Source organism: Salmo salar, chromosome 13 (assembly GCF_965601325.2).
Source record: "Salmo salar chromosome 13, fSalSal1, whole genome shotgun sequence".
NCBI classification, from domain to species: domain Eukaryota; kingdom Metazoa; phylum Chordata; class Actinopteri; order Salmoniformes; family Salmonidae; genus Salmo; species Salmo salar.
In genome coordinates, this window is record NC_138303.1 from 101,827,719 (window position 1) to 101,855,263 (window position 27,545).

Consider the following 27,545-nt stretch of genomic DNA (forward strand, 5'->3'; position numbering starts at 1 on the left):
TATATTATTAGTCTAATGGGTGCCTCACAACAAACTGGTCCATACAACTCGAGATTTGTTACTGTTTGGGTCCAAAGTTACGCACAAGTTTGTAGTAATTCAGTTTCCAAGTGTCTAGCTGAAACCTAACACAGAACCTAGTGTACGGTATACCCGAGGGTTACCTCCACAGACTGCAGAGGACCCGAGGGTTACCTCCACAGACTGCAGAGGACCCGAGGGTTACCTCCACAGACTGCAGAGGACCCGAGGGTTACCTCCACAGACTGCAGAGGACCCGAGGGTTACCTCCACAGACTGCAGAGGACCCGAGGGTTACCTCCACAGACTGCAGAGGACCCGAGGGTTACCTCCACAGACTGCAGAGGACCCGAGGGTTACCTCCACAGACTGCAGAGGACCCGAGGGTTACCTCCACAGACTGCAGAGGACCCGAGGGTTACCTCCACAGACTGCAGAGGACCCGAGGGTTACCTCCACAGACTGCAGCGGAAGTTTTAGGACCAGTTTGCCAAAAATATGTAAAAAGCCATTTAAAAAGATTCTCAGTTGAGAATGCTTCCTAGTCCAGTAGGCTTAATCTGGGTCTGGGAAGCAGGCTACAAGAGGGCAGTAGGCAGAACAAACTTACCCTCTGCAAACTTGATCTACTAGTTTAGACTATAGTTGAATACTCTGAGCTGTGTGAGGATTGAGTCAGCCAGTGAGCATAACAGATCTTACCATCTGCAAACTTGTTCTCCAGCTCGGTGTTGCCGATGGCCTTGGCTGCCTGACACATCTGACGCAGCAGCTCTTCCAGGCGACGCATACAGCGGATGATACTACCTACAGACAGGGATCAATATACAAACAGACAACTCAGCGCAGGGAGACAGAATGATACTCCCTTTAGACCGACACAACAGGGGGGTTTATACTAAAGACCGACACAACAGGGGGGTTTATACTAAAGACCGACACAACAGGGGGGTTTATACTAAAGACCGACACAACAGGGGGGTTTATACTAAAGACCGACACAACAGGGGGGTTTATACTAAAGACCGACACAACAGGGGGGTTTATACTAAAGACCGACACAACAGGGGGGTTTATACTAAAGACCGACACAACAGGGGGGGTTTATACTAAAGACCGACAGAACAGGGGGGTTTATACTAAAGACAGAACACAGACACAGGGCTGAGTCAAATTAACACTGGAGCCACCAGGGCTCAAGGGGAGAGCTGCAGGTAATCATTAAGGGGTTAACTGAACCACGCCGCGGTACCACGAGGACCAACCGCGCCGCCAACCACACCGCGGTACCATGAGCACCAACCACACCAAGGATCCCCCGGTCAGTGACCAGACCCTCACTCACCGAGAGAGAAGAGCAATACTCCCTCTTACTCACTCCAACTCTACATTCCCCCTTAGTAAAACACAACCAGTTTCCAGCCAAGTTTAGCATGGAAGCCAGAGACAAAATCTCAGAAAGATCTAATAAATTAACATGGATCTCGCTCATGGTAATTAAAAAGGGAGCTACATATTTTACTGCTCATGTCAGGGTGATGTCCGGAGTGTTCTCACAGTGAGAGAATGAGAGCATTAGGGGGCGATCGGTTTCAGCCATTTCTCATTTTAAATCCTCCACTCTCATGGTGCCTTAAAGGGATACTTTGGGATTTTGGCAATAAAGCCCTTGATCTACTTCCCCAGACCCCAACGAACTCATGGATACCATTTTGTCTCTCTGCGTCCAGTATGAAGGAAGTTAATGGTAGTTTTGCGAGCCAATGCTAACTAGTGTTAGCGCAATAACTGAAAGTCTATGGTATCTACTAGCATGCTAGAAGTTACCAAAGACTTCCAGACATTACACTAATGCTAGTTCGCAACTTCCTTCAAACTGCACACAGAGACATACAAATGAGTATCCCTTTAAAGCTACAATCTGGGATTCGTTTTTCAGCGAAACGGCAGTGCCATCCCTTATTTTGGAATACAGATGGGGGATAGGAATGGGGCTCGGGAAATGCAGGCCTAACCCCTTAAATTCATAGACAGTGCCACTCTTGATGTAAGGACAGTCCATTGCACCCACATGATAGTTCTAAACATTTTGAAGCTATACATTTCAGCCCATTGAAGTTCATCCAGAGTTGGCTTAAAATCTGTCCTCCTTTGAAGAGTCTCTCCTACTCCAAGCCCCCAACAATGTCCCTCTTTCAGACAAAAACAATTCCTGACAAGATATAATGGACCAAAGCCAAGTCAGAATGCAGAGAAAACGATGTGTTTCAACTGAGTTCTTCACCAGGTCTTTTGGCTCACCTTCAATGACCTACAACATGAAAGATGCCAAAACCAAATACTGTTATTAACAGCTAGTTGTAGACATCGGAAACAGAAAGACCCCACACGGAAACAGAAAGACCCCACACGGAAACAGATAGACCCCACACGGAAACAGATAGACCCCACACGGAAACAGAAAGACCCCACACGGAAACAGAAAGACCCCACACGGAAACAGAAAGACCCCACACGGAAACAGAAAGACCCCACACGGAAACAGAAAGACCCCACACGGAAACAGAAAGACCCCACACGGAAACAGAAAGACCCCACACGGAAACAGAAAGACCCCACACGGAAACAGAAAGACCCCACACGGAAACAGAAAGACCCCACACGGAAACAGAAAGACCCCACACGGAAACAGAAAGACAACAATTGAAAGCGCTCAGACATCCATTTCATTGACATTGAGGGCAGGCGTTAAGTTACCTTGCACTGACTAAGTTTGATAATATCACCTGCTAAATTACTAAAATGCATGTATAATTTACCTTCAAAGATGTCTGACGTCCTGCATAAGAACATTTGGAAAGAGCTGTCCATTTCATAGTTCTGTACAGGTATTAGGGCGACAGGTGTTGGTGGGGTAGTTACCTTCAAAGACGTCGGTCATCTTGCAGATCTGAGCGAAGGTGGATCCGTTAGCCCAGGTGTAGACCACGTCCATCAGGTGAGGCCTGAACTTGTCCAGGTAGGTCTCCTCATCCACCTCCAGTTTAGCCTCTGCAGACACCTTGGCAATGCGCTTGGCACACTCCTGACAACCACAACAGACAGTTCAAGAAAACAGACATTGGATAATAAATAACATGCTCGAGCTCAGAATAATCATCTAAGTAGTTTGGGTGCTGAATCCTTGTAAATAGAAAATGAAATGGACAGGAAATGTATCATTAATTTAAGCTTTATTTGTAGTTTTCTGTTCATCTCAAGCAGCCATTCACATGAAGGCAAACACTCAGGCAGGGAGACCCAAATCTTTTATCTTTCACCAAACATCTAGATTGTAGACAGTGGACCTAGCTGGCTTTGCAGAATGTGCCAAGTCTCAGCAGACAGAAATAGCATTAAGTCAATAGAATAGGTAAACTGGTTGGCTGCCAAGTCTCACATAGATTGCAGTCTAGTTAAACATCAATGCTTTGGTTTAACATGAACTAAATATAACAAACTACACACCTGAAAAGCAGACTAAACCAGGTCTGAGGGGTGTGTCACAAAGCAGCATCACCAAGTATCCAGTTTGCTACCATGCCCATTGCAATGCTATATTTGAAGTTCATTATTTTATTTATTTAACCTTTATTTATCTAGGCAAGTCAGTTAAGAACAAATTCTTATTTACAATGACGGCCTAGGAACAGTGGGTTAACTGCCTTGTTCAGGGGCAGAATGACAGATTTTGACCTTGTCAGCTCGGGGATTCGATTTAGCAACCTCTCAGTTACTGGCACCACTAGGCTACCTAAAGTTATTTAATAATATTTAGAAAAGCCAGCTGCTAAACTCATTGGCTGTGCCCCAAATACTCTACTTTTAACCAGGGACACATTGATCCTGCTTTGTAACCTAGGCCAACCCCCTGGACAGCTCCTATTCCGCAGCGTCATGTGGAATGTTTACCTGCATCTGTCTCAGTGGTCCAGCCAGCTGCTCTGTCAGCTTGGGCATCTCATTCGCCTGAGGGAAGGAAGAGAACACAAACATGATGTTAGTCTAAAACTTTGGACACACTGCGACCACCTGCTGTGTGTCGAAGAGCAGAGGCTGTTGTCGCAAATTCAACATGAAGAATAGTTGGATAATCAACAGAAAATGTCAGCCGATGTTGTGGTCCAGGGCACTCGGTAGCAGGATAATTGATCGGTCTCTGCTCCAGTACTACTAAGTGTCACTAAAACATTACTGCCGTCTGTTGGTTATTGATTTAAGAAACATGCCGAGTGACCCACTTCAGTAATGGGACGAAGCACTCAGACTGCAGAGCATCTCGTTCTACTGTGTCGGCTAAATGTTTCTTCTCTTAAAGGATACGGATGACCTTAACAGATCTCAAACTATAAAAGGATACAATATGTTGTCCTAAGCTTCAAATTGGGATGTCCTTTGTTAGCCTGACTAATGATCGGGCGTTCTGCTGGCGTCCATTGTCCTGACACTGGACGACAGCGGCATGTGAATGTCACAGAGACTATCTGCTGACAGACAACAGAGGGACGAGAGACGGAGACTTGCAGGCAGTAGATATGACATATAGAAGACTAAATTGCAATGTAGACTCGTACTACACCGGTTCTGACGCTCGTCGGATGTGGCAGGGCTTGCAAACCATTACAGACTACAAAGGGAAGCACAGCCGAGAGCTGCCCAGTGACACGAGCCTACCAGACGAGCTAAACTACTTCTATGCTCTCTTCGAGGCAAATAACACTGAAACATGCATGAGATGCACCAGCTGTTCCAGAAGACTGTGTGATCACGCTCTCCGCAGCTGATGTAAGACCTTTAAACAGGTCAACATTCACAAGGCCGCAGGGCCAGACGGCTTACCAGGACGTGTGCTCCAGGCAGGTGCTGACCAACTGGCAAGTGTCTTCACTGACATTTTCAACCTCTCCCTGTCCGAGTCTGTAATACCAAGATGTTTTAAGCAGACCATCATAGTGCCTGTGCCCAAGAACACGAAGGTAACCTGCCTAAATGACTACCGACCCATAGCACTCACGTCTGTAGCCATGAAGTGCTTTGAAAGGCTGGTCATGGCTCACATCAACACCATTATTCCAGAAGCCCTAGACCCACTCCAATTTGCTTACCTCCAAGAGATCCACAGATGATGCAACTCTATTGCACTCCACACTGCCCTTTCCCACCTGGACAAAAGTAATACCTACGTGAGAATGCTATTCATTGACTACAGCTCAGCGTTCAACACCATAGTGCCCTCAAAGCTCATCAATAAGCTAAGGACCCTGGGACTAAACACCTCCCTCTGCAACTGGATCGTGTACTGCCTGATGGGCCGCCACCAGGTGGTAAGGGTAGGTAACAACACATCCGCCACGCTAATCCTCAACACAGAGGCCCCTCAGGGGTGCGTGCTCAGTCCCCTCCTGTACTCCCTGTTTACTCATGACTGCACGGCGAGGCACGGCTAACACCATCATCAAGTTTGCCGATGACACAACAGCCTGATCACCGACAACGACAAGACAGCCTATAGGGAGGTGGTCAGAGACCTGGCCGTGTGGTGCCAGGGCAACAACCTCTCCCTCAACGTGATCAAGACAAAGGAGATGATGGACTACAGGAAAAAGAAGACAGAGCACGCCCCCATTCTCATAGACAGGGCTGCAGTGGAGCAGGTTGAGAGATTCAACTTCCTTGGTGTTGTTGGATTCTGGGTGAAACTTTGAACATTGTTATACTCAGAAGTATAGGAGCATTAGATACAAAAGAGACATGTGCCATAATGAAGCTTGGGAGGGGCTGAGTGCAGGGAACACAATCGCATGTGGCAGTACTGAGAAACCGGTGAAGGCTCATATCACTTGCTGTCCGATGTTTAACACCATGTTTAACAGTGAGGGCATGGCAGGGAAGCTAACAAACTGCACTTTGTCCAATAAAAAGACAATATTATTAGGGCGATAAATAAAAGGCAGTTGCTCCATGCATGACACAAGAGAACCCTCTACTGGAGCAAAAAGCTTACAAAAAACATACAAATCATTAAAATCCAGAGGGAAAATATTTACACAAGAAGCAACCTAATATCACACAGTCAAACTCTGTCATTTAGTAAGTTCACCATTCTGCCTTTCGCACTGTTAAGCTCCCTGCTTAGCAATAATTATGCAATGTTTAGCAATAAGGAGGAGACTCTACCCAAAGTGGGGTATGAATACTACCACGGGGGAAGCCATGTCTGTGTCTGAATTACAGTTGTATCGACCCTCTGGGAATAATTAAACTTGGTTAATCTTTTCAAGTGTCCGTTGAATTATTTAAAAAAGTAGAACCTAACATCACCAACAAACTAACATGGTCCAAGCACACCAAGACAGTCGTGAAGAGGGCACGACAAAACTTATCCCCCTCAGGAGAAAAGATTTGGCATGGGTCCTCAGATCCTCAAAAGGTTCTACAGCTGCACCATCCAGAACATCCTGACTGGTTGAATCACTGCCTGGTATGGCAACTGCTCGGCCTCCGCCTGCAAGGCACAACAGAGGGTAGTGCGAACAGCCCAGTACATCACTGGGGCCAAGCTCCCTGCCATCCAGGACCTCTATACCAGGCAGTCATAGACTGTTCTCTCTGCTGCCGCATGGCAAGCGGTACCGGAGTGCCAAGTCTAGGTCCAAGAAGCTTCTAAACAGCTTCTACCCCCAAGCCATAAGACTCCTGACCATCTAATCAAATGGCTACCCAGACTATATGCATTGCCCCCCCCCCCCCCTCTTTTACACCGCTGCTACTCTCTGTTGCTGTCATCTATGCATAGTCACTTTAATAACTCTACCTACATGTACATATTACCTCAAATAACCAGTGCCCCCACACATTGACTATGTACCGGTACACCCCCTGTATATATTCTCACTATTGTTATTTTACTGCTGCTCTTTAATTACTTGTTAATTTAATTTTTTATTCTTATCCGTATTTAAAAATATTTTTAACTGCATTGTCGGTTAGGGGCTCATAAGTAAGCATTTCACTAAGGTCTACACCTGCTGTATTCGGCGAATGTGACTAATACAATTTGATTAGACAGATATATGATACACAAACACATGGAGCTGGACCCTTAATGTAGTGTTACATGATGATACACACACACGCCACTAGACCTTTCCTCAAGACTACACCTGTACTGTCGTTACACTATGATACACAAACATATAGAGATAGCTAGACCCTTACGCCATGCATTTCACACCCCAGCACCAGGTTGGAACAGCCCCTAACTGAAGGCTGCCATAATGGCTCTGCATCTCCCTGCTTACAGAGGGGGGGGACGTGCCAGAGACCTACTAAAGAATACTTTTGACAGTTTGACTGCCCGCTGCCTGGATTGAGTGGAATTTGTTATTGGGGAGGTCTGAAATTGAGCTAGACAAGACTAAATGTTTTCAAACAATTGACACAGGAAATCCTTGAGGGGAGAGGAAGCCCCAAGAGGATGTACTGGAGATCTAATCTTAAATCCAAGAGATAAGGTCACTAGGCTACTGTAAGGTAATAGGTTAGTGTGCTTTTGTTGATGTATGCATGTATGCATGTATGAATGTAAGTAAGAGGTGGCGTGATGGCATGGAGAATGGAGGATGTTTATCTGGCCAAAAGTGTTTTATCTGATTGCGTAGGAAATGGTGTGCATCTGAGTGTGTTCCCAGTGTGTGTGTGTCTTACATTCTCCTGGAAGACGAAGACACTGAGCAGAGCAGTAACCTGTTCTGCAGTCAGATCGTTGAACAGACCGTTGAACACCATCTCAGTCAGCAGCAGCTCATCAGCACTGGATCAAACAGAACACAGCTCTAAGATCAGTCACATTGTCAATACGTTTGTTTTTTTTTGTTTTTTACAGCATGTTAATATACACCGAACAAAAATATAAATGCAACATGTAAAGTGTTGGTCCCATGTTTCATGAGCTGAAATAAAAGATCCCAGAAGAGTTTCATACGCACTTATTTCTCCATTTTTGGCACAATTTTGTTCACATCCCTGTTATTGAGCATTTCTCCTTGCCAAGATAATCCATCCACTTGACAAGTGTGGCATATCAAGAAGATTATTAAACAGCACGATCAATTCACAGGTGCACCTTGTACTGGGGACAATAAAACACCACTCAAAAATGTGCAGATTTGTCATACAACACAATGCCACGGATGCCTCAAATTGAGGGAGCCCGCAATTGGCATGCTGACTACAGGAATGTCCACCAGAGCTGTTGCCAGATTATTGAATGTTAATTTCTCTACCATAAGCCACCTCCAATGTCGTTTTAGAGGATTTGGTAGTACGTCCAACCGGCCTCACAACCGCAGACCACGTGTAACGTCAGATCCTCCACATCTGGCTTCTGGGATTGTCTGATACCAGCCACCTGGACAACTGATAAAACTCAAAGTTTGCACAAGAAGAAGGATTTCTGCACAAATTCTAAAAAGAACTGTCTCAGGGAAGCTCATCTGCATGCTCGTCTTCCTCACCAGGGTCTTGACCGGACTGCAGTTTGATGTCATAACAGTGGGCCTTCGTCGGCCACTGGCACGCTGGAGAAATGGGCTCTTCAAGGATGAATCCTGGTTTCAACTGTATTGGGCAGACCGCGTGTATGGCATCATGTGGGCGAGCAGTTCACTGATGTCAATGTTGTGAACTGAGTGCCCCATGGAGGCGGTGGGGTTATGGCATAAACTACGGACAATGAACAGAATTGCATTTTATCGATGGCAATTTGAATGCACAGAGATACCGTGACGAGATCCTGAGGCCCATGCAAACAAGATGTGTCGCGCTGCATGATGCAAATAGCGGTCACACTAGACACTGACTGGTTTTCTGATCCACGCCCCTATTTTGTATATCTGCATATCTGTATTCCCAGTAGGGCTGACTCCAATTATTCAGCTGGTTGATTGTTCGGTCGACCGAGATTTGTTTTAGTCAAGCAGTAATATATATATATAAAAAGAAATATATATAAATATATATATATTATTTATTTATTATTTATTTATATATATATTTATAACTATTTTTGGTTTATTTCATTCCATTTACGAGTTTTAGTAATTGTCTGGTGTTTGGATCACTCCTGTCAATGTTGAGTAAGCACACGCACATGATTAAGCAACCCAAAACAATGGCGCCGCAGACGGAGCGGTCTTCTGGTCAGGCTCCGTAGACGGGCACGTTGCTCACCACTCCCGAGTACACTACTCGCCAATGTCCAGTCTCTTGACAACAAGGTAGACGAAATTCGAGCAAGGGAGTGTAACATTCTTTGTTTCACGGAAACATGGCTCACTCGGGATACGTTATCAGAGTCGGTACAGACACCCGGTTTCTTCACGCATTGCGCCGACAGAAACAAACATCTCTCTGGTAAGAAGAAGGACGGAGGTGTATGCCTTATGATTAACGAGTCGTGGTGTGATCATAACAACATACAGGAACTCAAGTCCATTTGTTCACCTGACCAAGAATTCCTTACTATCAAATGCCGACCGCATTATCTACCAAGAGAATTCTCCTCGATTATAATCACAGTCGTGTATATTTTATTAGCATATCAATCGCGCGACCCGGGCTGGCAAAACTCTGGATCACTGCTACACTAATTTCCGCCACGCATACAAAGCCCTCCCTCGCCCTCCTTTCGGCAAATCTGACCACGACTCCATTTTGGTGCTCCCAGCCTATAGACAGAAACTAAAAGAGGAAATGCACGTGCTCAGGTCTGTTCAACGCTGGTCCGACCAATCTGATTCCACGCTTCAAGATTGCTTCGATCACGTGGACTGGGACATGTTCCGGTTAGCCTCAGACAACAACATTGATGTATACGCTGATTCGGTGAGCGACTTTATTAGCAAGTGCATCGGTGATGTGGTAGCCACGGTGACGAACCACTGCTTTTAATCATGGCAAGGCAACATGACCGAATGCAAACAGCAACTATAGCTATTCCCGCCGCAAGGCAATCAAACAAGCTAGGCGTCAGTATAGAGACAAAGTAGAGACGCAATTCAACGGCTCAGACACGAAATGTATGTGGCAGTGTCTACAGTCAATCACGGACTACAATTAGAAAACCATCCCCGTCACGGACACCGATGTCTTGCTCCCAGACAAACTAAAGATCTTCTTTGCTCGCTATGAGGACAATACAGTGCCACTGACACGGCCCGCTACCAAAACCTGCGGGCTTTCCTTCACTGCAGCCAACGTGAGTAAAACATTTAAACATCCCTAGCCACGTCCTCAGAGCATGCGCAGACCAGCTGGCTGGTGTGTTTACGGACATATTCAATCAATCCCTATCCCAGTCTGCTGTTCCCACATGCTTCAAGAGGGCCACCATTGTTCCTGTTCCCAAGAAAGCTAAGGTAACCGAACTAAACGACTACCGCCCCATAGCACTCACATCTGTCATCATGAAGTGCTTTGAGAGACTAATCAAGGATCGTATCACCTCCACCCTACCTGACACACTAGACCCACTCCAATTTGCTTACCGCCCCAATATGTCCACAGACAACGCAATCGCAATCACACTGCCCTAACCCATCTGGACAAGAGGAATACCTACGTAAGAATGCTGTTCATCGATTACAGCTCAGCATTCAACAGCATAGTACCCTCCAAACTTGTCATTAAGCTTGAGACCCTGGGTCTCGACCCCGCCCTGTGCAACTAGGTCCTGGACTTCCTGACGGGCCGCCCCCAGGTGGTGAGCGTAGGAAACAACGTCTCCACCCCGCTGATCCTCAACACCGGGGCCCCACAAGGGTGCGTTCTAAGCCGTCTCCTGTACTCCCTGTTCACCCACAACTGTGTGGCCATGCACGCATCGTTTGTCATGTTTCTACGAACTGTAATAGAACTTTTGACTTTTCGTCTGAACTTACTGCGCGAGCACAGTGCATTTGGATTACTCGACTGAACGCGCAAACAAAAAGGAGGTATTTGGACAGAAATATGGACTTTATCAAAACAAAACAAACATTTATTGTGGAACTGGGATTCCTGGGAGTGCATTCCGATGAAGATCATCAAAGGTAAGTGAATATTTATAATGCTATTTGTGACTTCTGTTGACTCCAAAATGGCGGCTATCTGTATGGCTTGTTTTGATGTCTGAGCGCGGTACTCAGATTATTGCAAAGTTTGCTTTCGCCGTAAAGCTTTTTTGAAATCTGACACAGCGGTTGCATTAAGAAGAAGTTTATCTATAATTCTGTGCATAACACTTGTATCTTTTATCAAAGTTTATGATGAGTATTTCTGTAAATTGATGTGCTCATTCACTGGAAGTTTTGGAGGCAAAACATTTCTGAACATTACACGCCAATGTAAAATGGGTTTTTTTGGATATAAATATGGACTTTATCGAGCAAAACATACATGTATTGTGTAACATGAAGTCCTATGAGTGCCATCTGATGAAGATCAAAGGTTAGTAATTCATTTTAGCTGTATTTCTGGTTTTTGTGACGCATTTTCCAAGCAAGATTTTCCTTGCTTGGAAAATGGCTGTGTGGTTTTTCTTGTCTAGGTGCTGTCCTAACATAATCTAATGCTATGCTTTCGCTGTAAAGCCTTTTTGAAATCGGACACTGTGGTTGGATTAACGAGAAGATTAACTTTAAAATGGTGTATAATACTTGTATGTGTGAGAAATTTGAATTCGGAGATTTTTGTTGTTTTGAATTTGGCGCTCTGCTATTTCACTGGCTGTTGGCTAGGTGGGACGCTACCGTCCCACATACCCTAGAGAGGTTAAAACAAATAGGGTGTTACATATACACGTTTTACAAATAAACATTTTAATTTTGACCAATCGATTGGTCGAAAGAACAGACGATTTTCGGTCGACTTTCGGGGACAGCCCTAATTCCCAGTAATGTAAAATCCAAAGATCAGGGCCTAATTAATTAATTTAAATTGACTGATTTACTTGAATGAACTCAGTAAAATCTTGAAATTGTTGCATTTATATTTTTGTTCAATGTGTTCTAAGTTGAACACCTCTGTTCACAGCAGCTCATCAGCACTGGATCATACACAGCAATAACACAGGTATCAGATCTGTCACAGTATTGTTACAGAGAGATTCAATAGCAAGGTAATATACACACTGTTCTAGGATCAATCATAGTATTATTACAGAGAAGGGTTTAATACAGCCTTAAACAGAATTATAACATAACCTTGCTTTTAAACAGGTTACATGATAAGATTGGGCTCAGTACATCTGCTATTGTCTGGTTTTAGATTAGAACTACCAAAGACCGACATGTATCCATGTGGATGGGATTAAATCTGACTGGTACAGGTTTTATTCTATGTCCTGTGCTTTTCACCATTATCAAAATGCAAACTTTGAGGTAAAGCGTTACTGCTGCAGATGTTCTTTTCCTTACCTGCTGATCTCACAGGCCACTCTGCCCTTCATCTCAATGACATCAGAGGAAGTAGCGAACCCCAGACGCCTCAGGACACGCTTCCTGCACTTCAGCTCGTCCATCTGCAGGACGGTCCTAGCCTTTTTCAGCTCCCGCTTGGCCCCTTTAATGTCCCCTGCAATCTAACAGAGACACACAGGATAACATAACACTGCTTAAAACATCACCCTCTAGTAAGGATAAAGAAAACAGTCTCTGTGGATTAAAAAGGGGTTTAGGCATTTTAAATGTTAAATTACCCTGATGGTCTAGCTTTGATTTTGGTGATTGTTAGCGCACAAAAGATTATATCATTATACAAAATAAACACACGTTCAAAAGTTTGGGGTCACTTAAAACGTCCTTGTTTTTGAAAGAAAAGCTAATATTTTGTCCATTAAAATCACATCAAATTGATCAGAAATACAGTGTAGACATTGTTAATGTTGTAAATGACTATTGTAGCTGGAAATGGCAGATTTTTTTTATGGATTAGGTGTACAGAGTCCCATTATCACTCCTGTGTTCCAATGGCACATTGTGTTGGCTAATCCAAGTTTATCATTTTAAAAGGCAAATTGATCATTAGAAAACCCTTTTGAAATTATGTTAGCACAGCTGAAAACTGTTGTGCTGATTAAATAAAAACTGTTGTGCTGATTAAATAAGCAATAAAACTGTCCTTCTTTAGACTAGTTGAGTATCTGGAGCATCAGCATTTGTGGGTTCGATGATTTTTTTCTTGACTACATTTCCTATTCATCATTTTGCAACTCATTTCATGTATGTTTTCATGGAAAACAAGGACATTTCTAAGCATATCACCATTATCTTTCCTACATACTTTATATCTGGTTTTAGTTTTACATTCTGAAAATGTATTTTAAATTCGTATATATATAAAATAATATATAGTTTGGACATAGGCATCCAAAAGATATGCTTAGGCGGCCCACCCAAGTGCTTCTATGGCAGAAAAATCCCTGCTCTCAGTGCAAACAATCCTTTAAATGTACTATTTTAATCTTAAATCATATATTTCAATTGTAATGTAAAAAGTCCAGTGGCCTTTTGATTAATTGTTCAGCAGTCTTATGGCTTGGGGTAGGAGCAAGATATTACAGTTACAGATAGTCTCGTACAGAGCTAATCCAGTTTATTCTCCAGCGATTGCACGTTGGCCAATAGAACGGACGGTAGAGATGGGTTAACCACTTGCCGCCAAAGTCTCACAAGACACCCCCTCTGTACCCGTCTTTTCTTCACGCGAATGATGGGGATTTGGGCCTGGTCTCGGAGAAACCGTATTCATTCGCGTCGGACTCATTAAAGAGAAAATCTTTGTCCAGTTCAAGGTGAGTAATCGCTGTTCTGATATCCAGACGCTCTTTTGGTCATATTTTTATATATTTAACCTTTATATAACTAGGCAAGTCAGTTAAGAACAAATTCTTACTTACAATGACGGCCAAACCCGGACGACGCTGGGCCAAATGTGCACCGCCCTATGGGACTCCCAATCACGGCCGGATGTGATGCAGGCTGGATTTGAACCAGGTACTGCAGTGACGCCTCTTGCACTTAGATGCAGTGTCTTAAACCACTGCGGCATTCGGGAGCCCAGAGTGGAGACGGTAGCAGCAATATTATGTACAAAATAAGTTACAAACAATGCGAAAAAACACTAAGGAGCATGTAATATAGCACAGTTGGTTAGGAGCCCGTAAAACGGCAGCCATCCCCCTTGCATGACTGAAGCCGCAAACTGAGGGATGAAATCCAATCAGATCTCAGCCCAGTCGAAACTGACACAGCTGAGACCAACAGTGTTGGTTAACCGTCTCGGTCTGTCTTACAGGCCAGTTTGTTCCTCCCCGCCACACACCTCATGTAACGGTCCCTGCTTAAGACCATTATACAATTACAAGCTCACCCAACACCACTAGAACATGCTGCGGGGAGAGATTGACAACACCGGTGCTAGGCTACCTCCCGGTCCAGTGTTAGACCACCACCAGTACCATCTAGCTCTCCATCATCACAGCTCTAGGCAACCCACTAAGTCAGAGGATATTTATTTTACACATTAACTCATATTGTAAAGCTGATTAGCAGATACTTAGGCATAACCCTACACACTTATACTGTACTATGTCTTGAATTCAAGCCTAAGTCAATTACAACAAATGCACTAGAAATAGAATTTAACCAGCTTTGTGTTTCTAGTGAAAGTGTCTGTCTACCTGCCTGCCGGTCTGTATGCATGTCTGTCCTGCTGTGGCAGGCTTTGGACAAGATGTTATGCAGGCCGATCCTTTGTGGAGTGGCACAGTCCCAGAAGCCAAGCAGAGGGTTGAGATTTTATTTTTTACGAGCCAGTGTTTATTTTATTTTTATTTTATTTCACCAGGTAGACCAGTTGAGAACAAGTTCTCATTTATAACTGCGACCTGGCACAGATAAAGCAAAGTATGGCGACAAAAACAACAGAGTTACACATGGGATAAACAAACGTACAGTCAATAACACAATAGAAAAATCTATGTACAGGTTATATCCTGCCTGTTTGGCACTGTCCGGTGGTATCGTCGGCCACAGTGTCTCCCGACCCCTCCTGTCTCAGCCTCCAGTATTTATGCTGCCGTAGTGTGTGTCGGGGGGCTAGGGTCAGTCTGTTATATCTGGAGAATGTCTCATCCGGTGTCCTGTGTGAATTTAAGTATGCTCTCTCTAAATTCTCTTTCTTTCTCTCGGAGGACCTGAGCCCTTGGACCATGCCTCAGAACTACCTGGCCTGATGACTCCTTGCTATCCCCAGTCCACCTGGCCGTGCTGCTGCTCCAGTTTCAACTGTTCTGCCTGCGGCTATGGAACCCTGACCTGTTCGCCAGACGTGCTACCTATCCCAGACCTGCCGTTTTCAACTCTCTAGAAACAGCAGGAGTGGTAGAGATACTCTGAATGATCAGCTATGAAAAGCCAGCTGACATTTACTCCTGAGGTGCTGACCCGTTGCACCCTCGACAACCACTGTGATTATTATTATTTGACCCTGCTGGTCATCTATGAACATTTGAACATCTTGGCCATGTTCTGTTATAATCTCCACCCCGCACAGCCAGAAGAGGACTGGCCACCCCTCATAGCCTGGTTCTTCTCTAGGTTTCTTCCTAGGTTCTGGCCTTTCTAGAGAGTTTTTCCTAGCCACCGTGTTTCTACACCTGCATTGCTTGCTATTTGGGGTTTTAGGCTGGGATTCTGTACAGCACTTCAGCTGACATAAATACATTTGATTTGGTGCAGATGCAGTAAGATTAGGAAGCTAAGGCAATAAATAGGCCATAGAGGCGAAATAATTACAATTTAGCATTAACACTGGAGTGATAGATGTGCAGATGATGTGCAAGTAGATACTTGGGTGCAAAAGAAGAAGAAGAAAAATAACAATATGGGGATGAGGTAGTTGGGTGTGCTATTTACAGATGGGCTGTGTACAGGTAGAGTGATGAGTAAACTGCTCTGACAGCTGATGCTTAAAGTTAGTGAGGGAGATATGAGACTCCAGCTTCAGTAATTTTTGTAATTCGTTCCAGTTATTGGCAGCAGAGAACTGGAAGGAAAGGCAGCCAAATGAGGTGTTGGCTTTGGGGATGACCAGTGAAATTTACCCATTGGAATGCGTGCTACGGGTGGGTGTTGCTATGGTGACCAGTGAGCTGAGATAAGGTGGGGCTTTACCTAGCAAAGACTTACAGATGACCTGGAGCCAGTGGGTTTGGCGACGAATATGTAGTGAGGGCCAGCCAACGAGAACATACGTCGCAGTGGAGTGTTGTATGGCATTGAAGCTCGTTTGGAGGTTTGTTAACAGTGTCCAAAGAAGGGCCAGATGTATACAGAATGGTGTCGTCTGCGTAGAGGTGGATCAGAGAATCACCAGCAGCAAGAGCAACATCATTGATGTATACAGAGAAGAGTCGGCCCGAGAATTGAACCCTTTGGCACCCCCATAGAGACTGCCAGAGGTCCGGACAACAGGCCCTCCGATTTGACACACTGAACTCTATCAGAGAGGTAGTTGGTGAACCAAGCGAGGCAATCATTTGAGAAACCAAGGCTGTCGAGTCTGCCAATAAGAATGTGGTGATTGACAGAGTCGAAAGCCTTGGCCAGGTCGATGAATACGGCTGCACAGTAATGTCTCTTATCGATGGCGGTTATGTAATTTAGGACCTTGAGCGTGGCTGAGGTGCACCCCATGACCAGCTCTGAAACCAGATTGCATAGTGGAGAAGGTACGGTGGGATTCAAAATGGTCGATGATCTGTTTAACTTGGCTTTCGAAGACCTTAGAAAGGCAGGGTAGGATAGATATAGGTCTGTAGCAGTTTGGGTCTAGAGTGTCTCCCCCTTTGAAGAGGGGGATGACCGCGGCAGCGTTCCAATCTTTGGGGATCTCAGACGACACGAAAGAGGTTGAACAGGCTAGTAATAGGAGTTGCAACAATTTCGGCTGATAATTTTAGATAGAGGGTCCAGATTGTCTAGTCCAGCTGATTTGTAGGGATCCAGATTTTGCAGCTCTTTCAGGACATCAGCTATCTGGATTTTGGTGAAGAAGAAGCTGGGGGGGGGGCTTGGGAAAGTTTCTGCGGGGGGTGCAGAGCTGTTGGCCGGGGTAGGGGTAGGCAGGTGGAAATTATGGCCAGCCATAGAAAAATGCTTCCTAGCCTCATTGCAGTAGGCAGCTGCACTTTACAGTGTCCCAAAACCTTTTGGAATTAGTGCTACATGATGCAAATTTCTGTTTGAAAAAGCTAGCCTTAGCTTTCCTAACTGACTGTGCATATTGGTTCCTAACTTCCCTGAAAAGTTGAATATCGCGGGGGCTATTCGATGCTAATGCAGAACGCCACAAGATGTTTTTGTGCTGGTCAAGTGCAGTCAAGTCTGGGGTGAACCAATGGCTATATCTGGTCTTATTTCTACATTTTTTGAATGGGGCATGCTTATTTAAGATGGTGAGGAAAACACTTTTAAAAAGCAACCAGGCATCCTCTGACATGGAGGTCAATATCCTTCCAGGATACCCGGGCCAGGCCGATTAGAAAGGCCTGCTCGCTGACGTGTTTCAGGGAGCGTTTCACAGTGATGAGGGGTGGTTGTTTGACCGCGGACCCATTACGGACGCAGGCAATGAGGCAGTGATCGCTGAGATCCTGGTTGAAGACAGCAGAGGTGTATTTAGAGGGCAAGTTGGTCAGGATGATATCTATGAGGGTGCCCATGGTTACGGATTTAGGGTTGTACCTGGTAGGTTCCTTGATAATTTGTGTGAGATTGGGGGCATCTAGCTTAGATTGTAGGACTGTCGGTGTGTTAAGCATATCCCAGTTTAGGTCACCTAACAGTGCGGGGCTGGGGGCTCTACAGTGAAATAAAAGAATAACTAACCAAAACAGCAGTAGACAAGGCATATTAACATTAGGGAGAGGCATGTGTAGCTGAGTGATCATAGGGTCCAATGAGCAGCAATAAGTTAGTCAGGGAGCCGTTCGGTAGTCGCTACTACGCTAGGCGAGCTGGAGACACGGCGATTCAGAAAGCTAGCGGGCCGGGGCTAGCAGATGGGTCTTCGGTGACATCACAATGGAAAAGCCTGTTGAAACCACCTCGGGCCAATACGTCGGCAGACCAGTCGTGATGGATCGGCAGGGCTCCGTGTCGGCAATAAAGGGTCCAGGCCAATTGGCAAAAGAGGTATTGTAGCCCAAGAATTAGCTGGTAGACCTCTTCGGCTAGCCGGGAGATGGGCCTAGCTGGTGCTTGCGTCGGGACAGAGGCGTTAGCCAGCAGTAGCCACTCGGTTGCAACTAGCTGCGATGATCCGGTGTAATGGTCCAGAGCTTGTGGCAGGAATGTGGTAGAGAAAAAGCAGTCCGATATTCTCTGGGTTGATATCGCGCTGTGCAGACTGGCAGGTATTGACCGAGCTGAAGCTGGCTGGTGTCCGAGTTAACGGTGAAGACCGCTAGCATTGGCTAACTAACAACTAGCTAGTTAGCTGGCTAGCTTCTGATGTGGGTTCCGGGTCTAAAGTATAAAAATAGCAGATCCGTACCACATTGGGTGAGGCGGCTTGCAGGGAAGTATATTCAGTCCGTAGATGGAAAGTGAGATTAGAATATATACGATAAAAACAAGGAAAACGACTATTTACACGGGAGAAGACAAAACACACGTCCGACTGCTACTCCATCTTGGATTATTATGGGTGTAATTCTCAAGTCATGCCAAATCAAACACAGTGTGTTTGTAATCTGGTTTATAGGGCTTTGTCCCTCCCCATGCACACATATGTAATATATCTCACACACATCGATTGCACAGAGGTCACAAAGGTCATGACCTTGGCCAGTTGTAGGAGCAGGGCCCGTTTCACACTACAGAGCTAACTTAAACCAAGCCGAGCTGTACCGGCCTGGCTACACATTCACCATATGTGCTGGAATTGAATTGGGAAAAAGGACAGTGTGGAATGGAAAATATAATAACCATGCCAGCAAAGTGGGACTACAGCTGGGACTTAACACTAATGCTTTCACAGGCACCTGGCCGCAAAACTATATTCATTTTCCTCCTTATTTCTTTGAAATCTCCTCCGCATTTCAAAGCTAGCCAATTAAAAAGACAAATAATTGTCACACAACCTTCACCACAGTGTTCTCCACTCAATATAATATATGTTTATAGATGTTTATTCTGTGTATTGCAAAAAAAAAAAAGGTTCAATATAATAAGTAATACATTTGAGTTGTTACTGATTTTTTTGTGGTAAAGACTGACTTCAAAGAGACCACATTCAAGTCCTCCATCCCCCACTTAGTCTGACTGCTGCTCTCTGGCTCCACAACAAACCCCCGCCCAGCCATCTAGAGGTGTGAATACCCAGCCAGCCTACAAGTAGATGGTAAGTGCTTTACAGCTGTAAGGGACTTGGGACCAGCAGCACAATCTTGTGTAGTGCTGTGTGTTGTTTTAGCGAATGCATACATTTCATTTCATGCATTTTTTTTTGTACTGGCCCCCCGTGGGAATCGAACCCACAACCCTGGCGTTGCACACACGATGCCGGCGTTGCAAACACCATGCTCTATCAACTGAGCCACAGTGAAGACTAGGAAAGACACCTGTTGTAAGTCCAGTCATTGTAAATAATGTCATTTTTTTACTTTGTGGTGTGTACACTTATGACATTAGATCAGTGTTGGCTGCTAACTTGGCCCTTCTTAAATATTTCACCTGTGTTTGGAGACATTGGATCAGCATTATTTTTGGGTCTCCTGTTAGTACATTTAATGCAGGGAAGCTTATAATTCATAATGTATGACATTCCTGCGAGTGCGTAAACTTGTATTTTTTATCAGCATAGCATTTTTGTATGTTTTCTATAGTTATGTTCTTGAAAATGTATCAATTTACCAGTTCAGCCACTTGGGTACATTTGGGCAAATCGTGACGGACACCTGGGTGACTTCATTCTAAATGTCATGTAGCTTGCTCATTGTTCAAGTATTCAGTTTGAAACTTTGCGCACACTGTTGCCCTCTTGTGGACACCATCTATATTACATCCAGCTTCAAGGCTAGATGTGTGACCTTTCTCTTGCATTTCAGAGACGGCACAACAAAAATAGGTTGTTTTTTTCTTTGTATTTTCTTTTACCAGATCTATTGTGTTATATTCTCCTACATTCATTTCACATTTACACAAACTTCAAAGTGTGTCCTTTCAAATGGTACCAAGAATATGCATATCCTTGCTTCAGGTCCTGAGCTACAGGCAGTTAAGTTTGGGTACGTCATTTAAGACAAAATTTGAAAAGAAAACACGGCTGATCCCTAACAAGTTAATTTCTTGAGGATTGGTCATGTACGCCGATTTTGGCGCATTTTTTTTTTTTGGTACATATAAGTGTCTTATATCGGCTAAAAGCTTAAATTCTTGTTAATCTAACTGCATTGTCCTATTTACAGTAGCTATTACTGTGAAAAATGCCATGCTATTGTTTGAGGAGAGCACAGAACAAAACACTTCACCACGACAGGTTTGATACATTCACATCTAAAGGTGAAATATGTACTTACATTCTGAAATCTTGCTCTGATTTGTCATCCTAAGGGTCCCAGAAATAACGTGTCGTTATCATATACTAAAAAGGTCCATATAGCATGCATGATCGATTTTGTATTTCCACCCGTTCAACTTGCAAAGAAAGGAATCTGTGAAAATCTAACGCTAAACGTTGTTCCAACCAGTCAAATTACGTTCGTATTTATTAATCAGACACCCTAAAATGTAACCAGACTTCACTATATCATTCGGTATTTAGTATATCCAACAGGACACCAATTTTATTAAGGGATGACACGGGCGGTGTTCACTTGATTGACTAACTTTGTCAAATGAGCACCAATCGTGTTCACACCAAGCTAGCTACATGGCAATGAGCTGGGCTTTATGAGAGTATGTGGAAACCCAGTATCCGTCGCACAATCATCCAGCAAACCATGCGCGCCAGGAGGCTAGTTCCTCTTGGACATACATGCAAAAATATGGCGAAGCTCGTTACGCATACCTGTGAGTTATGAAAGTTATGAAAACTAAGTGTTTTGCAAATGTTGAACTTACAATATGGCTACTAACATTGGAAAAGCTAAATCAATGTCCAAGTATACAGATTTTGGACAATAGTCTTACAGAAAAATGTAAGACAACAGCTAAATGAGAGGATGCTAACGTTAGACTGGTAAGTGAAATATATTCTTTATAGTCCTTATATTCTTTTATATTGCATCACATCAGGCCGTGATTGGGAGTCCCATAGGGAGGCGTAGTTGTCCGGGTTTGGCCGGGGTAGGCGTCATTGTAAATAAGAATTTGTACTGACTTGCCTAGTTAAATAAAGGTCAATTAAAAAGATGAACAGTTGTTTGGTGCTGAATGTTCTGCCAAAATGTGAGTAAGTGAATGAGAGCCAGATCCAATATTATTTCCCTCTGATACTCATCCTGTGCTTGATTATGTCAGTACATTACCGACAGAACGTTGTATGGTCCCCTGCCACACACACTGCAGTCCTACAGGACATGAACCAACCAACCATTCAAAATAACACCACCCCACCCATCCTCACCAGGGCTTTCTTCTCGCAGAGGGAGTAGACAGCCTCCAGGCTGGGGTCAGAGTGCATGGGGTGGGAGTACATCCTGTGTTCAAACGCCTCCACCTTCTGGATGATCTTCTTCAGGCCTGGGTCCTTGATGCCCATGTCATCAATGGGGTCCAGCAGGGGAACTCCGTCTGGGAAGCGCTTCTGCACCTCCTGTGTGGTGGAGAAGGGACCAGAGAATGAAGCATAAGAACAGCTTTAATGAAAGTAGAATATATATAACCTTCTCCAATGTCCCAGCCTGTTTTCGTGGAATAAACTGATTTCTGAGTAGCTTGAGCAATAGTGTTAATGGTTGAGAAAGGCATTGATGAACACAAGGCTGTCTCTCACCTGTATGGATTTCAGCATGCTCTGTCTGTTGTCATAAGGCCAGAGGTCTTTGGGGATGTAGAGACGGACTGAACTGATAGAGGTCAGGAGGCGGAGCATCACAGGAACCACCTGATCGCAAACACAAATACTATATTATTATGTATACATTTCATCTCTAAATATATTAGTATCTATTTAGTATGCAACATGGTAGCCATCATCGACTGCAGCAGGAGATCCTGAACACTTAATGGGGGTTTTAAACACAAATACAGCACTAAAATGTAATCCTGACTGCTGCCATGTCTACAAGTCTGTGGGATCTTTATCTTGGCACAAACTGAAGAACACCTGATTCAACTTATCAACCTTTCCAGTTTAAATCAAATGTGTTCCCCTAACCTGTACTTCTAGTTAATGCAGCATAACGCATTTAGCAGGAGCCAGCCCAGAGAGCAGGACCAGGGAGCGTTTCAGCTGGATTTTATGGGCTCCTCAGAGATAATGAGACAAGATGCAGCCAGGCAGCTGAAGTAATCTTGATCTAGACACAGAGCTCAGGAGTTTAGGACTGGTTGTCAGAACTAAATAACACAAGACACTGGGACTCTAAAGGGACTAGCATACAATGGAGGAAAAATGTGCCGCAACAGAAGAGGCAGCTTTAATGCATGGAATTCGGTAGATCTGGGTTCAAATACCATTTGAGATCTTTCAAATACTTTGAGTGTATGCTTTAACCTGTCTGGAGGGCCAGGTGGTGGGCAGGGTTTGTACTTTAGGGGCTGTTCTATTGGTCTATTAAGCCATGGAAACTTAAGTCAAATGTGCAGCAGCAACAGCTAATGAAATCAGGTAAAAAATAACACTGTGGGAATGTGTGTGAATATGAACTCTTAACTGAAAGAGATCTAAGCGTCTGGACGGTGTTTATATTACATGGAGGGTTACCAAACGTTTTGAACGAGGAGCATCTTTCCCAACCACACCAGTATGGTATGTTTCAATGTGAGAATGAAGGGACGTCTTAGATGGCTTTAAATTAGACATTTTAGAAAATGTCTTTTAAAAATAAAGAGATGATGCAATATAGCCAAACATTTTTCCATTTAATTGTGTGGTTGTTGCTTTAAGTTGAAGAGAAGCTCTCTAGGACACAGCCCAACAGCAGTTTGACCATTAACGCCTTGGCCATGTTTGATTTCCTTTAGTCTCAAGGACAGTTAGTAACCCCTCCCATAATGATTGTGTGTGGTCTACATTCTAGAATACATTAATGTTGGATTCCATCCTACTGCTGACCACCAAACTAGGAGTATATAGTGTCCAGTCATCACAGCAATGCATACACATTATTTCTCAATTGGCACCTATTGGGTCTCTGACCCTGTGTGAGGCCATACAGGGTCAAATGTAGTGCACTAGACTAGGGAATAGGGTGCCACTTCTGACAGAGCCATGGCGTCTCCCATCATATGCACACCTGCATTTCACCCTTCTCCCCAGTGGCAGCAGGTTTAGCAGCCTCTGTAGCTGCATTCTTCACACTCTCCTGACTACAGTGGACCAGCACCTCCACCACGTACAGAGGGTCTGCATCACCTGTACTGGCCTGGAGAAAGAAACATACATGGGCACGACACTAAGCTGAAGGACAACACGTACATTACACAAAGGCCAAAACACAAGCGATAAAACTATATCTACTTTGTAGTTACTTTAAATACTAAATGGTATATTTTCAAAGATACTTTCTGATAACATTCAACATAAACTCAGCAACAACAAAAACGTCCCTTTTTCAGGACCCTGTCTTTCAAAGATAATTCGTAAAAATCCAAATAACTTCACAGATCTTCATTGTAAAGGGTTTAAACACTGTTTCCCATGCTTGTTCAATGAAACAAACAATTAATGAACATGCACCTGTGGAACGGTCGTTAAGACACTAACAGCTTACAGACGGTAGGCAATTAAGGTCACAGTTATGAAAACTTAGGACACTAAAGAGGCCTTTCTACTGACTCTGAAAAACACCAAAAGAAAGATGCCCAGGGTCCCTGCTCATCTGCGTGAATGTGCCTTAGGCATGCTGCAAGGAGGCATGAGGAATGCAGATGTGGCCAGGGCAATAAATTGCAATGTCCGTACTGTGAGAGGCCTAAGACAGCGCTACAAGAAGACAGGACGGACAGCTGATTGTCCTCGCAGAGGCAGACCACGTGTAACACCACCTGCACAGAATCGGTACATCCGAACATCACACCTGCGGGACAGGTACAGGATGGCAACAACTGCCTGGGTTACACCAGGAACGCACAATCCCTCCATCAGTGCTCAGACTATCCGCAATAGGCTGAGAGAGGCTGGACTGAGGGCTTGTAGGCCTGTTGTAAGGCAACAGACATCACCGGCAACAACGTCACCTATGGGCACAAACCCACCGTCGCTGGAACAGACAGGACTGGCAAAAAGTGCTCTTCACTGACGAGTCGCGGTTTTGTCTCACCAGGGGTGATGGTCGGATTCGCGTTTATCGTCGAAGGAATGAGCGTTACACCGAGGCCTGTACTCTGGAGCGGGACCTATTTGGAGGTGGAGGGTCCGTCATGGTCTGGCGTGGTGTGTCACAGCATCTTCGAACTGACCTTGTTGTCATTGAAGGAAATCTCAACGCTGTGCATCCTCCTCCCTCATGTGGTACCCTTCCTGCAGGCTCATCCTGACATGACCCTGGGACCTGTTGGATCGGAGGGTGGGGGCTAGGGGGCTAGGGCCATTCCCCCCCAGAAATGGTCCCGTGTGGTTCAGTTGGTAGAGCATGGTGTTTGCAACGCCAGGGTTGTGGGTTCGATTCCCACGGGGGACCAGTACCGAGAAAAAATGTTTGAAATGTATGCATTCACTACTGTAAGTCGCTCTGGATAAGAGCGTCTGCTAAATGACTAAAATGTTTTAAAATGTTTAAATGTCTGGGATCTTTGCAGGTGCTTTGGTGGAAGAGTGGGGTAACATCTCACAGCAAGAACAGGCAAATCCGGTGCAGTCCATCAGAAGGAGATGCACTGCAGTACTTAATGCAGCTGGTGGCCACACCAGATACTGACTGTTACTTTTGATTTTGACCCCCCCCCTTTGTTCAGGGACACATTATTCCATTTCTGTTAGTCACATGTCTGTGGAACTTGTTTAGTTTATGTCTCAGTTGTTGAATCTTCTTGTGTTCATACAAATATTTACATGTTAAGTTTGCTGAAAATAAAGTGAGAGGACGTTTCTTTTTTTGCTGAGTTTATCCATATTACCTTGACGTTTGACTTCTTTGAGAAATTAACGACCACGCCCCATCCAAAGTCAACATCTTCGTTTTTGACCTGTAAAAAAGGGTCAACGCAATAGGCACATCTGTATGTTCAGCAATAACCATAATAGTTCCTTATCTGAGCAAAACTAAGTTATGTTTTCTATCTGCGGAAGCCTTATTAAACAGAACATAAAGAAAGTAGATGGGAAATGGTGGAGCACATTTTGTCTGTGTGGTTGTGCTATATAGTAAGTATTTCAGTTGATGGTGTTGGCTGTGGTATGAGTGCTATTTGTTTCTAACCTTGACCAATCTACCAGGCTGGAGGAAAGGAAGGCAGTACTTGGGTTTGTGGACAAACTCTTCGATCTCTTTGCCCAGTTTAGCCAGCTGCTGGCGGATCTTATAGTAAGTGACCACACTCTCCTCGTTGGGGATCTCTATAGCGTTATACATCGTCTCCAGCTTCCCCATCTCTGTGGAGTTAAAACAGAGGTCAATCATACCCAGAGAAAAACTAGAATGGGGATTCTCATACTCTATTCTAATTCTAAGGTGATCATAGCAAACCTAACACATTGTCCACAGCGGTGGTCAAACGACACAGAAATAGCACCTGATGTTGCCCTGTACAGTGTACAAAACATTAAGAACACCTTGTTAATATTGAGATGCTTGGTTAGCGGTCAGTGCATCAATACCGGTATTTCGTCAAATACGGTATACCGCGCAGCCCTAAGTGACATCAGTAAGGGACCATAGCTATCACCTGGATTCTCCTGGTCAGTCTACGTCATGGAAAGAGCATGTGTTCATGTTTTCGACACTCAGTGTATAAAGTTCAGATGCTCAAAGATAAAACATGCATTTACAAAACGTTACTTGTGCTATACTTAGCCAGACCAAATCAACAGAACAGAACAGAACATTGAATCAACTTGGTAAATTCATTTGAATAAAGCACCACTGGCAAGAGAATTCCTATGAAAGAGGATCCGAGAATTACATATAGCACTAGACTTGAGAAGTTGTCTGCACTCACTCTCTACGACGCCGGGCACAGCCCTGTAGTGCTGAAACTGGTAGAAAGACTTCTCCAGCATGTACTCCGGGTTGATCTCTTCCACTCGCAACAGGTTGAGAACCATGTTGTAGGTAAGGTGGAAGGCACTGTTGAGAGGGTCAGCTGAGCCCTGTGGAGAGCGGGAGGAAAGAGGAAGGTTAGACAGGTCACTATTCAGCAGGTTGAGGACCATGTTGTAGGTGAGGTGGAACAAGAGAGGAAGTAAGACTGAGCGATACATCAAATGAATTCGATTAATTTGAATGCATGTTTTTTTTCTGCGATATTCCAAATGCCTTCATGGCAAGAAACAATGTTTTTTGTATTTTTCGCTTTTTGGTCTCGTCTCCTTCTGTGCACTTTCTCATTTACACCAGAGATCTGAATATAATGGCGAGATGCTCATGTTTCCACCCTAATAATGGGAGTTGTCCCAAAGGCTGAAAGGCAGGCGACAAACTTAGGTCCAAAATAAGCCCATAGAAATGCATTGGGCTTATTTGGGACAGATTCTGGTGAGAGTGAAACTTCTCGCTTTGCCTCTTCCTCTGTTTACACACACACACACCAAGCCACTCCCCCTGCCACTCACAACAACAAAAGTTGAGACATCACTTCTTCCTCTGTCAAGCGGTTTCAACTAGCTATTTGCATTTGAGGTTTGGTCCAACAGAATGGGTCATATGGACAAACACATTGAGACATTGTAATAGAGAAGTTACCCTTTCTATCTGCACCCTTTTTATGTCTCAACTACTCAAATTGCGCGCAGAACAGACACTACTAAAACGAAAGTATCAATGAACATTGATTGTGGAAAATTAACGCTCAGTTTGCAGTACGGCTCGCAGCTTTTTAGCCAAAGACTTATACTAGCTGTCTAGTCTGTTCTATAAAAGTGTAATAAGCATAAAACAATTAAGTAATTGGTAACTTGTTCTCATTCTGAGAAATGAGGTAGGTCATTTATTTCAACATCTGAACAAATTGGACAGACTAGCATGCTGTTCAAATGGTTGGAGACGGCTGTGTTTATAATTCAACTGTTCTGCCTTGTTCGCAAGTAAATAGATCCAGGCAGGCTAAACTTGAAGT

The 27,545-nt window shown here is 44.3% G+C and overlaps 1 protein-coding gene across 2 annotated transcripts in view; it reads right to left on the bottom strand.

The window, feature by feature from the left end:
- Positions 1-27,545, bottom strand: part of LOC106568406 (exosome RNA helicase MTR4) — a 75,776-nt gene that overhangs the window by 381 nt on the left and 47,850 nt on the right. Inside the window, exons 15-25 of one of the 2 annotated variants that reach the window (XM_014138719.1) lie at positions 26,430-26,580; positions 25,691-25,863; positions 25,389-25,457; positions 23,567-23,695; positions 22,102-22,212; positions 21,733-21,921; positions 12,516-12,679; positions 7,768-7,873; positions 3,973-4,029; positions 2,944-3,106; positions 724-828 (exon numbers count right to left, since the gene is read on the bottom strand). In XM_014138719.1, the coding sequence (XP_013994194.1) occupies positions 724-828; positions 2,944-3,106; positions 3,973-4,029; positions 7,768-7,873; positions 12,516-12,679; positions 21,733-21,921; positions 22,102-22,212; positions 23,567-23,695; positions 25,389-25,457; positions 25,691-25,863; positions 26,430-26,580 (1,417 nt within the window). Of the gene's footprint in view, positions 1-723; positions 829-2,943; positions 3,107-3,972; positions 4,030-7,767; positions 7,874-12,111; positions 12,146-12,515; positions 12,680-21,732; positions 21,922-22,101; positions 22,213-23,566; positions 23,696-25,388; positions 25,458-25,690; positions 25,864-26,429; positions 26,581-27,545 lie in introns of those variants that run through there. The other variant, XM_082960526.1, reaches the window with a different exon arrangement.